The sequence below is a fragment of the Equus caballus genome, chromosome 5 (assembly GCF_041296265.1).
Source record: "Equus caballus isolate H_3958 breed thoroughbred chromosome 5, TB-T2T, whole genome shotgun sequence".
Taxonomy (NCBI): Eukaryota; Metazoa; Chordata; class Mammalia; order Perissodactyla; family Equidae; genus Equus; species Equus caballus.
In genome coordinates, this window is record NC_091688.1 from 76,709,504 (window position 1) to 76,721,503 (window position 12,000).

At 49.7% G+C, this 12,000-nt stretch overlaps 1 protein-coding gene across 12 annotated transcripts in view; it reads left to right on the forward strand.

Moving 5' to 3' along the window:
* BCAR3 (BCAR3 adaptor protein, NSP family member) overlaps window positions 1–12,000 on the forward strand; it is a 191,026-nt gene that overhangs the window by 135,338 nt on the left and 43,688 nt on the right. For 2 of the 12 annotated variants that reach the window (XM_070268708.1, XM_070268713.1), the window contains exons 1-2: window positions 4,095–4,333; window positions 4,850–5,384. The exons of the other annotated variants lie outside the window; for them this stretch is intronic. In XM_070268708.1, coding sequence (XP_070124809.1) covers window positions 5,301–5,384 — 84 coding nt within the window. In that variant the 5' untranslated portion in view covers window positions 4,095–4,333; window positions 4,850–5,300. Of the gene's footprint in view, window positions 1–4,094; window positions 4,334–4,849; window positions 5,385–12,000 lie in introns of those variants that run through there. 12 annotated transcript variants of the gene reach the window in all.

A 12,000-nucleotide genomic window follows, 5' to 3' on the forward strand; every position in this document is an offset into this window, starting at 1 on the left:
CCTTCCAGCATCACTTTTGAGACGTGCAAATATGTGTCTCAGTTTTAGAAGATGTCGTTTTGCAGCAGTATTTGTGAGACCAGAAAGCTGTTGGCAGCAGAGATGGAAGACAGTGTGGCTGGCCCTGGCTGGTGAGCCTTCATGGCATCCTGGCCTTGCACATGCCCCTCAGCCTGTTTCTACAGCACTCTGCAAGGGGGGGCCTCTGAGGGGCTTTTGTGGTCACTGTCTGTCAGTTGCTTGTGTAGCTCACACTTACCAGAAGTGGCAGGAAGGGAAAGAGAAAAATGTCCAGCAAAGAAAACCTAGCAACTACGGTGACAAGAGAAACAAATGCTCTGGCTGTGGTGCCTGCACAGTGAGTGTAGAATGGAAGGAAGCTTGGGAGGCAGGTGGCGGATCACCTTGGGTGGGTAAGACTCCCAGGGGTCTGGGGACACAGGAATCCTCTGAAATTATATGTAAAATGTTTCAATATGTGCCTTTTGTTCTGGGAGGAAAGTCCATGGTTTTTATAGACTCTCAAAGAAGGCTGAGACTGCCAGAAAGTCTGAGTCTGCTGTTTGAGAGGTTGGAATTATGCCCCTTGCGTGTTCTTTTAATCTTGCCTTAATGCTGAAAACAGAAAACTGAGCTTGTATAATATAGGATTCCTGGGGGGAAATGGGGAAATTGCTGGTGGTAGCAGAGGGGTGTATGGGATGGAATTGTTTGTCATAGTGCAAGAAAGCAAGTCAGGGCTGGAGGCTCCCCTGATTTTGCTTCATGTTATCAGTTATACAATTTTAATAGCCAGTTAAAGAAACAGAAATCTTGGGGGGCACATAAGGCCCAGTAGAGAGAAATCTGTTTGTGAATGCCATCCTTAGTCTCTTTGTTTATGTGCGCAGCAGATCAATACGGCTTTCGGACAGAGACCACTTAACAGCCATACTCTTTCCTCCCCTGAGGGATGGGGGAAGCGTCAGATGGAGATGTGGACAGCAGACACTCGTAAATGCACCCTCTGTGTTCACCAGCACAAGCAAATGTCTTATCCACAGCAACACCCAACGTGGCCCAGCGAGCTCGGCCAGCGTTCCCCACCCTCCTCCAGCCGAGTCCAGTTTGCATTCCCTTTTGGACCAAGAAATAGATGGCATTTGCATATAGGAAAATATGTTGAACTATCTTTGGTGGCTTGTGTAGCTGGCCGAGTCCAATGTGAGGAGGAGGTGACCTCTTCCCCAAGGACCTCTCTTCGTCCTCAGTGGTTTCCAGCCCCTCTGCCCGAGCCCTGGTGCTTTTGTGTGAGGGTGTGTGCTCTGAGATACACGAGCTCCCCCTCCCGCCCCACCTCCTGGTTTACTGTGTTCAGAATCACGCAGACAGGCCAGGAAGCTTCGGGAAGCAGGGTTGCTGATAAAGGTGCCCCTTTTCCACCCAGGGCTTCCCAGGCATGTGCTGCGATGCTCTTCAAGGAGCTGCACCTGCCGAGGGTGGCCTCAGGTGTTTAGGATTGGGGCTGTCCAGGTTAATCGTCATCCCTGCCTCCTGGGACACGAGGAGGAACAGAAGCTGTCTTTGTTCATGGAGACCCGGATCACTGGGTTTTAGTGGAGGCAAAAAGCCAGGAAGGATGGATCTTTCTGGAAAGGTGAAGAGTCTCAGGTTGCCATGAGAGGTTGAGTTGTTTTGACCATAGTGACTGGCGTTCACTCCCTGACTGATGTCCCTGTGTGTTCCCTGTGGGCAGGGAGGAGCCAGGCCTTGCAGCCTTGAACCAGTGCTCCTCGGTCACAGCCTGCCACCCGTGGGCAGTGTCACTCTCCACAGGGCTGCTTGACAATGACCAAGAACACCTCAGTACATGTGAGGCTTGATGCCTTGATTCTGGGGAGCAGTACGGGGGGTACGGGCAGCATTGTTTTCCAAGTTGCCCTGAAACAGGAACAGCAGGTACATGGTAGGCACATCTTTCTCCCCACAGACCTCTCCCCGACGCCGTGTCAGAGATACGGTCTACCTCATTGGGAGCCTGATCTTCTACTGGGGACTGGCGCTTTGGGAAAGGGATTTCGTGCATGCGCTCAGCCCGAGCACTGCTGCAGACAGGACACGTGTCTGTGGACTATGGCTGGCAGGCAGCTCCTGTTTCCATGGTTACTAAATAGGGCAGGTTAGTATTAGGGCTGCCCAAAGAAAAATGGCTTCGAGGGCAATGCTTATGCGGGGACCTTCCTCTGGCCAGCTTTAACCCTCTTCCCAGATAGGGTGGGCAACATTTGACCTGAGGTCATGGGGGTTTCCTTCAAGGTGCACTGGCTGCCAGCCCTGGCTTTTTCACAGGTGTTTCCCTTAATGCAGAGGAGCGAGCCTCCAAGGGGGCCAGTGGGGGGCACTAGAGAGCAAGCACTTTCCCAGAGCTCTGCGCTGCCTGCTCCGCACCCCCTTCAGTACCTGGGGTCACATTAGAGACGCGGAACCCTGTCCCCAGAAGGGCATGCTGTTTAGGAAACCTTCGATCCAAATTTGACTGGTCCTAAATCACACATGCTACATCATGAGAGAGTGACCCCCTGGCCCAGGTCCGTGGCCTTTTCATGGGGCTGTGTGAGTAGCGGGTTTAATCCTAAGGCATTAAAAAAATCTCTTCTTTGTATATCCATGTGATCAAATACCAGGTTCTGCAATCACAGGCTGGAGTCCCTGGCCCTTTGTTCTCAGCTAAGAGACTCCATTCTGGTCCTCTGTTTCTATGTAACTGGAATAGAATAATCATTGTGGGGAGAGTGTGGGGGAATTGATCAGTGTGGATGGGAGACATTTCAAAGCATACCAAGTCAGTGAAGGGCACTTTGTGAATTCAGGCAATTATCGTCTTTCGTTGCAATAACAGCACTCTATTTTGGTCTCTCTCCTTGGCCATTTCGGGAGAAAATTGATTAAAACCTTTGAGTGCTGCTTCAGAAATTATTTTTGGTGTGGAACAACAGCAACAAAAAACTGCTTAGGGAAGAGTTACCTAATAAGATTAGCCCATTCTTTAAACCTGATGGAACCAATTCTTTGGGCATTTCAGAAACATTTCTTAGAGTAAACAGAAAAAGTCCCAGGTGACGAGAGCTGTCATTCTACAGTGACCTGAGCGTCTTTTGTTTTATTTTTGCCCTAGCCCCGGAGCACATGACTGCATAATTCTATGTAATTTACATGTCTGAGTTATTTGCGTATTTTCTGTCAGGAATGCCCTTCATTCATGCTGTCTGCGGGTAGGGTATTGGAATTCAGAGGCTTTGGCTGACTAATCTCACTGAATTTCTGTGCAGGATTTAAGGAGCTGCCTCCGTTCATTTTCCCAGGTCAGGGATGGTGCTTTTTTAGCCTCTCGGGGAGTTTCTTAGCCCTATAGAGCTTGTTATTTCCTGCCAAAGGGGTATAGTCAGTGAAAACTGGGCCCCTTACCTGGTGGCTATTGGCCTGATTGATGAGTCATCCCCACAAAATTGCTGGGGCCCTGGGCCCTGGCTGCTCCTGTGGACTTACCCTTTGAACCCCATCTAATAAAAATGAGGGCAAACAGAAATGCGTCCTTGTGGACACAGTACATGGACCTTGGAGGACAGTATTGACCCACCAACTGGACTATCTCCAAGGGCCCCTCCAGCTCAAAAACCCCAGGAGTGCTACCAGCCTTGGTGCTGGCTTCCATGTTCTCAGGTGGACTTCCCAGGACCCAGGAGTTCCCAGGACTGCACATCTGACCTCTAGAATCATGGAGGGGCAGGAGAGAGGGAGGAAGCCAGTTGAGGGAGCAGAAACGAAGCCAGCCCCTCTCGTTGTTCCCCTGGTGACAGACCCTCTGTAGCTCCATCCCCAGCCACGTTCGATGTGTTTATTAGGCTGAGCCTCTGTCCCTTCGGGCAAATACAAGATCTGTCGCTCTCCATAGCCCTCATTCACGCACAGAAGCTGCTCACCAGGCATTGAACAAGCAAGTGGCTATTTTTACAGGCCAACTTGACCTAGTCCAAAGGCCGAGGCCTCCTGAGGATTTGACATTAATCTCGCTGGATATTTCTCATACTTCCCTCATGCCTCATCTGGTGGTGTTCCTTTCTGGGCTGAATAGGTTCTGTTTCTTCCTTGTTACAAGTTTCTGCCTGTGCGCAGTTTTAGAAAGCTTCAGGACACATTCCATTTTTTGAGGGGCCAAAGCCACAGAAAGTTACTATTTGGAACGGTAGGAGAGGAAGAGCTACAGGCAGAAACCTGGGTTTGACAAAGAACAGGATCCTTGAGCATTCGCTGCAACTGGAATGAAAGAAGAAAAGCAATTGCTTCTTCCGAAGGCGTAAGGAGGCTCTTGGTAGGGTAAAGGCCTCTTAGCACAGGAGAACCCCTTGCCTGCGTTAGACGTGAGGTTTGTGAGCTGGATCTGGGTTAGGCAGAATGGGCAATTAAAGTGAAGACGGGTAATTAAAGTGAAGTATTTAAAGTGAAGGAGGGGAGTGAGACAAACAGTCGGGTCAGAAGAGGGTAACAGCCTGTCCCCATCCTCCCAACAGACTGCACAGCCAGGTGGGCAGGGCACGGGGCACTCAGGATGTTTGCTGACAGACCTGCTAATTAAACACCAAAAGGCAATATTGCTTTGCCAATAGTGATGGCTGTGCCAATGTTATCAGCTGCAAACTGGCTGCCAGGAGCATCCTAATTAAAAATAAACAGTTCTGGGGGTGGGCTGGGAGAGGAGGGGCAGGGATCCTGCCCAGGGTTTCTTAGGACTTCTAGGATGGCTCCTAGGGAAAAGTCATACCCTCGTCACCTTTAGGTCCTTTTTTCAAAGAAACCTCTTTCTCATCACAAGGTGGTGTGATGTGTACTTCCTTAACCCCCCGCTGCTGGGGTGACAGGCAAACAGACAAAGCCTCCAGGAGCAGATGCCTGGTGCCTTCAGCCCTCGGGAGGACAGGCTGCCTGAGGGGATACTGATTGCTGCCGGGTCTGTAAATCGAGGGGACAGCTAAAGCCCAAAGCTGCTTCTAAGAGAGGTTAGAATTTCATCAGAAAGCAAGTCTGGTCACATGAGAATTTCTGGCACTGTGTGCATGGCAGGCTGGACACCAGCCTGCCGGAACTGAGCGAGTGGATCGTACTGGCCTCAGCAGAGGAGAGAAGTCCCAGCCTGGCCTGGGGGAAGGAGCCGCCGGACTGCGGGCGGGAGAGGGCAGCTGCTGCCTCGGATGGGGCGCTAACGCCCAAGCCCCTTTCTTCTAACCCTAAAGAAAGTGTGTGGTCCAAGGACTGAAGACCGAAAGATGCCTAAGGAATGCAATGCCTTCCACGCCCTCTCGGCAGCTCTCTGCTGCTTCTATCACCGCAAGTCTTTCCTGGGAGTCAAGGTAGGTGTGGCTGTGAGGTACACCTAAAATTCTTTCTGGGGCTTTAAAAGCATTAGTTTTCTGAAAGGTATTAGAAAAAGTTTGCAGCCTGCTGGCTATGAAAACAGAGGCACTTTCTTTGACTGATGCATCTTCATAAGCCCCGGGTGCTTCCCCTGGAAGGAGAATCCAGCCGCACAGAAGGGGGCTCCTCATCTGTGTTTTGGGACGAAGCTCTGTGTTTCAAGACACTTTCGGTCGCCTTGGGCTGAAATTTTATACCAAAGGAGCTCAATAAGGCGGAGCTGTTTTTCTTCTTTCTCTCTTCCCTCGTTCGCAATGAATGTGAGGTGGCTGAGCCCCTCTCTCCGCTTAACCTACTGGTCCGCTATGTCAATGTACAGAGAGCACCAGCTGTCTCCTTTCAGACGTCAGCCAGGTTCCAGAACATTTCAGTATTTGGAACTGTCCTTTTCTTTACTGCTCCCATTTGTAACCTTTGTTACAAGACACCAAGGCCAAAGGTTTTGCGTAGTATGTCATACACTATTTATTTTGACGAAAATATTCAAAGAACCTCATTTGATTAATTCAAGATGACACCTGTGTTCTACATTGCCTACCTGTGACAACACTAAGAATTAAGATTAATATAGGCTGTCATTGATCTGGGGGTTTGTCTGCCTTGGAAAAATCTTGTCGGCCCCAGTATAACTGCGGAGCTCACTTATTCATGGGAAATAGGAGTCTGACAGCTCTTAAGGAATTCTTCCCACCCTGATGGCAGAGCTCCCTCTCCTGAGGGACTGACTTATTCACCGCCATTGAAAAAGCTACAACAGGCTTACGATGTTGTGCTTCTTTCTTCTCGATAATGCATAAGAAAAAGTCTCTCGGGAAAATTTAACAGGAAAATCTGTTAAAGGGAAAAAGACCCCTTTGCAGAAAAACAGACACTGAATGAGAAGAGGAGAGACTTCTTCTGGTTTTACTGCCCTGTCAGAGGGTTCAGAGTAGTTTTGTAACCATTCAGCAAAGTTCTTTTCTATCTCTTTGTCAAGGAATTTGGAGGAGGTGAGTAATTAATCATTGCGTAAAATTGTTCCCTCCCTGATTTGAGAACATCTTTCTATCCTGGAGCCCAGAGGGGTGATGTGAGGACCATGTGGTTTCTGGCCTAAATATGGATTGTTCTATCGTGGAGCAGATGAAGTCATGCCATTAACAGTATTTTAAAGCCGTCAAAGATAGACCGGGAGGTCCCAGAGGGAAGCGTGCCCTTCAGCGATTGGCAGTTGGTTTTCACTCTAATAGAAGTCCTTCCATAAGCCAACTTCTGCTAATTCAGAAAAGTGCAGCTCAGCATTTGGTACATGAGGAAACAGCCCATAAATATCTGGGTCTGAGTGATGAGATTCTGTTTGCTGTGGGGTTAGTCTGAACCAGCCGTCCTCCAGCTTACCCCTTCCCGGCCTCCCCACCACGGCCACTCTTGGTGGCGGACTGTTGGTAGAAACGCCCTCCTTTCCACCTGGGCTTCTTACCCGACCTCCAGTCTGTTACATCTTGGTGGCACAGAGAGAGGACCAGATCTGCTCGCTCACCAGAAACTGAAGCCCTCAGACCCAGCTTAGGGTGTCCCACTCACCCTCCAAATGTGCTTCCCTGGCTTGTTTTGTTTAGATAGTTACCTGGGAAAGAAAATCGACGTGTGCGGAAAGCCCTCATCCCGTCAGTATTGTCCCACAGATAATACTGTGTCACTTTATTGACTCCCACTTTAATTAGGGGCTTCGGGTCTTGCCGCTCATAATTAGTTTCCGTTGCGATGAGAGTTTCAAAATTAAATTGGGATTGATTGCCTGATAGCAAAGCGGAAATAAAGCTCTGATTCTTGACCATGTATGCTGCTTCCCTTGGCATGAGTTTCTCATACCAAAAATAACACTGCAGTAGCCATGGTAACTTTCCATTTGGTCTAATCCATGTCATCTCTGGAGAAAGTAGGATGTTATTAATAGTGTTTGTTGTATGGGAAGAAAACTAAAAATATAAAAACTCTTTCGTTACGTAGGAGGCCAGTCACACAGGCGCTTTCAGGGAATAAGCTCTCCTTTGCAGAGATTTTGCAGAATTTAGAATGTATTTAGGGGCCTCATGTGGACTTGTGTACAAAGGCCCTGGAAAAGAATTAAATGGGAGGCCAAGAAGGGAGAGGGGGATCAAGGATATGCAATCGTTGCTGGCCTCCATGGAGTTGAAGCCCGAGATGAGATGTTCCAGCCATGTTCAGGGTCATGACGTTAACATCCGAGAAGGGCTTCACAGTAGGCAGTCATTTGACAAAAGACCACTGGATCTGGGGTGAGAAAAGGAAAGGATATTTTGTTTATGCCCAATGGAAAAGAGTTTGGAATGAAGCTATTCCAGATCTGTAGCCTTAGTGGGGCACATTTAAGTTTGGAAGTCTCTGAGTCTCGAAGGGAGTGGCCCCATCTGTGTGTAAGCCCTCTGTTAGCTGGGGTGGGGGGTGATAAATGACACTTGGGGCATGCTCCTGCCTTTGAAGGATTGATCACAAGAGCCTTAGGTCATAGTGTCATTTCATTATATTTGCAAAAGGCTGTCCAATGTCTGAGTTCCTTCACGGGCTATCTCGCTGGAGTTGCAAAGCAAGCTCTCTGAGGTGGGCAGGGCAGTCGTTGACCCCTTTCCACAGAGGAGAAACTGAGACTCAGGGCACCTACCTGCCCGGAATCATTTAGTGGGGAAGCAGAAGTAGAGATCAGGTTTTTTGGCCTCAAGCCCAGTGTCCTTTCTCCTTTCTATGACTCCATGTGAAGACCATTGAAACCTGAAACAAGACAATATCATCTGTGTTAATCCTTCAGTTTACAGTTCAGTTGGGAAGGAATAGTGTGAACCTCAATTTTCAGAAGAGACTTCAGGGAGGATGCAGAACTGATTTTCGCAGAGTGGGCAACCCTCCTGCAGGCAGTGGCAGGTCCGTCTTTAGGTCCCTGGTGAACTACAGAAGGAATTTTGTGAGAAGCACCATAGATTTCATTCCTGGACCTGGTAATGGGAACAAACCCCCACTTCTGGTCCCTTGTGTCTCTGATTTGTCTCGGGTGTGGGCAGGGGAAAAAGGAGCTGAAACTTGTCACCTTACCAATGACTGAGGAAGGTGAGTGTGGCTATGTCAGGAAACTTCAGGGGAACCCAAGAGATGAGCATTGCTGTTCAAGTGCAGAATAGCCAGCACCTTTCTGAAAGAGTGTAAACAGAGAGGTTGGAGTGTGGAGTGGGAGGATAAATGAATCAGTGAGTCTCAGCTAACCAGTCTCTAAGTCCAGTGGCAGTGGTCTTGTCAACCACAAGTCATGGTGGAAGGCAGTGGATTTTTTGCTTTAAATCATTTCCCTTGCCCCTGGAAAAAACACTTGGAGCCTCTATGAATGCATATTACAGCCTGAGGTGTCCCGTCCGCCCATCCCTGGAGGGTTGGGTCCCTGGAGCTTGTTGTTGGAAGCTGCCTTTCTATGTCGGAGTGAATGTGGTGGAGCAAAGGTCCTGCTTGTCTTCGCTGTGGCCGGTGCCTTGGTCTGCCTGCTGCTGTGAGGTAGAGTGATACCTCCCAGTGTCGACAGGCCTGAGTTGCCTTTGTTGTGGGGCTGATGCATCATCAGCACAAGATGTTGTAAGATGGAAAAGGCCACTCGGGAAATCTCTTTCCAAGTGACTCAGCCCCTCCTCGTGGCGGCTGCGAGTTGCTCATTTCTCTCTCCTGCCCTCCAAGAAAAAAAGCATAGCGAAGGTTTTTTTTAAGAGACCTAAATGCATTCCATTGGCATCTGGGAGCTATGGGGATCTGGTGTCAGCATTAGGGGAAGGACATGCCTGACAGGGGCTGCGTCCCAGAGCCCCTTGCCTGCAGACCCCGGAGCTTGGATCCTGGCCGAGGCCTTGTTTTTGTTGGAGAGACATGGGTGGGAAGCGGAGACGAGACTGGGATCCTGGGAAAATTCTGTTAGTGGTTTCAGCACCTCCAGGACTGTGGAGAGATGGGCCTGTGCCAAACACTGGGGAGGTCACTGGCGAGTCAGGGTGCTCAGGCCGCAGAGGTCTTCCTGTTCCACCACATGAGAGGTCAGCAGTACACAGAGGACCCAGGCCTCTGTCCTTGGGTTTAAAGATGTCAAAGACAGCACTGAGGCCTTTTAGCTGATGCACATTTTGGATGTCCCCAGGACAGCAGAGGAGACTTGGACTGTCCAGGCTGGGGAGGAGAGGAAAGGAGTGCCTCATGGGGTTGAACACCACTGTGGCATCTCTGTCCTCCTCTGGATTTCCAGTGCGTGTCCACAGCCCCTGGGAGCTACTCTTGGAATCTGGCTTGGGCCATGAGAATGTCACGGCTTATTTTTGTGGCTTATGAAAGAGCTGTAATCAATATTTTAGTTTGTATGGAGAACAACTCTCCCCAGCATTCACTCTAACACGTGTGTGCTTTTACAAAGCCAGTTATGCACAAAGACCCAACAAGCTAGAATCCTAGATTCTTGGTAAGATGGGATTTGAGGGACTGTTGAACCAACCTCCCACTCAGAATGCATCTGCTCATTCCCAGCCTGCACCGCCACGCCCAGCATGTGTATTGAGGGCCTACTGGATGCTGGGGAGACACAGTGAAAGTTCCCGCCCCGAAGGAGCAATTCCGTGTGCGGTGGTGGAGATGGACGTGAAAGCAGCTCTCTCCGAAGTACGTGGAGGTGCAAAGGCAGGGAGAATACGCAGCATACTGTGAGGCCCCAGGCAGAGGTCTTAACCCAGCCCTGGGTCAGAGAACTTCCTGGAGGAGGTAACAGCGAGCATCTCCTAAAGGAGCAGTAGGTAGAAGAGGCATGGGGGAGAGAAAGGGCATCAGGCTGAAGCGGAGGAGTGGAAGGAGATGAGAACAGAGAGGTGGTCCAGAGCCTGTGTGCTGGGCAGAGGGGAGCAGTGGACAGTTTGGATGTGGAGTGGGGTGAGGGTTGGAGGTTGGTCCCTTTGTGTGTAGGATGAGTTTGAGGAGCATAACCAGCGTCTCCCCTAACTCTTGCCTATGTCCTTGAAGCCGCCCGTCAGCTCTGCTTGTCCTTGCCCAGCTCCTATGATCCTCCCTCCGCCTTCTTTTTAAGCCCCTTTTTAACACTCATGGTAAGGTCTTGTTTCTTACTTCACAGCAGCAGTTAAGACCATCAGGCACAGTATTTTTCCATCCCCACCCCTGCCCCTAAAAGCTACAGCTGGATCCAGATCCAGATCCAGATCCATGATCCTCGCTTCCTTCCTCCAGCCTCTGGAGATGAAGTGTCCCGCTCCCTGACCAAGGCCAGCGCTGCCGCCTGTGCCTATGACCACCCCCTTCTTTGTCACCCTCAAAGACTTCTTGGGGACAATCAGTCTGTCCCTCTCTACCAACACTTTTCTCTGAGCTTATAAACATGCTCTAGTCTTTCTCATTCTAAAAATAGTCCTCATTTCCATATCCTCCTTCCCTGTGTGGTTAACATAGTCTCTACTTTGTCACTCCCTGCTGGCCGCTCAGCCTCCTTGTCCCCACCTGGCCAAGTCCACTGGATGCCAAGTCCAGTTCTGATTTTATTGGACTCTCTGCTGCACTTGGCATTGATGGCCATTCCTTCCTGAAAGACTGCTCTCTCAACCTCTAGGACACTGCACTCTACTTGTTCTCCTGGATCCTTCCTGACAAGTCCTACCCTATTATTATAGATATAGACTGAATGTTTGTGTCCCACCAAAATTTATGTTGAAATCCTAACTGCGAATGTGATGGTATTTGGAGGTGGGGTCTTTGGGAGGGGATTAGGTCGTGAGGGTGGAGCCCTCATGAATGGGATTAGTGCCCTTATAAAAGACACCCCCGAGAGTTCTTTTGCTGCTTCTGCTCTGTGAGGACACAGTAAGAAGAGGGCCGTCTGTGAACCAGGAAGCAGGCCTTCACCTCTCCAGCACCTTAATTTTGGACTTCCCAGCCTCCAGAACTCTGAGAAATAAATGTTGCTGTTTTCAGCCACCCAGTCTATCGTATTTTTCTTATATCAGCCCAAGCAGGCTCAGACGACTGTCTTCAGTTTCTCTTTCTAGCCCACCTCTTAAAATCCAGTGTCCCCTAACCCTCTTCTCATAAGCCCTCTATACCCCATCTCTCAGGGGGGCATTGAGAAAGGATTCCCCCTCTATACTGAGGATTCTCAAGCTGTGTTTCCAGTCCAGCCCTTCTCCACAGCACCTGGAGACCATGGTCTGGTGAGCCACTCCATCCAGGTGACCCACGAGCATCTCAGGCTCTGTGTCTTCTTCCACCAACTTGCTCCCTTCACTTGCTTCTGGATTGGGAGTTGGTGGCTCAGTCATCTTCCAGAGCTCCCATGCCTCTTCCTCCCATTCACCTTCGATGTCTAATCAATTATAAGTCCTCATAATTTTACTCCTGAACATTTCTCTCATCTGCGTCTTCTTCCCTGTCTCTACCACCAATCCTGCACTAATTCAGGCCTCCTCATCTCTTGCTTGGAATTCTGCAGTAGCGTCCTAATGGGTCATCCTGCCCTAAATCTTCATAGGAGGTTAT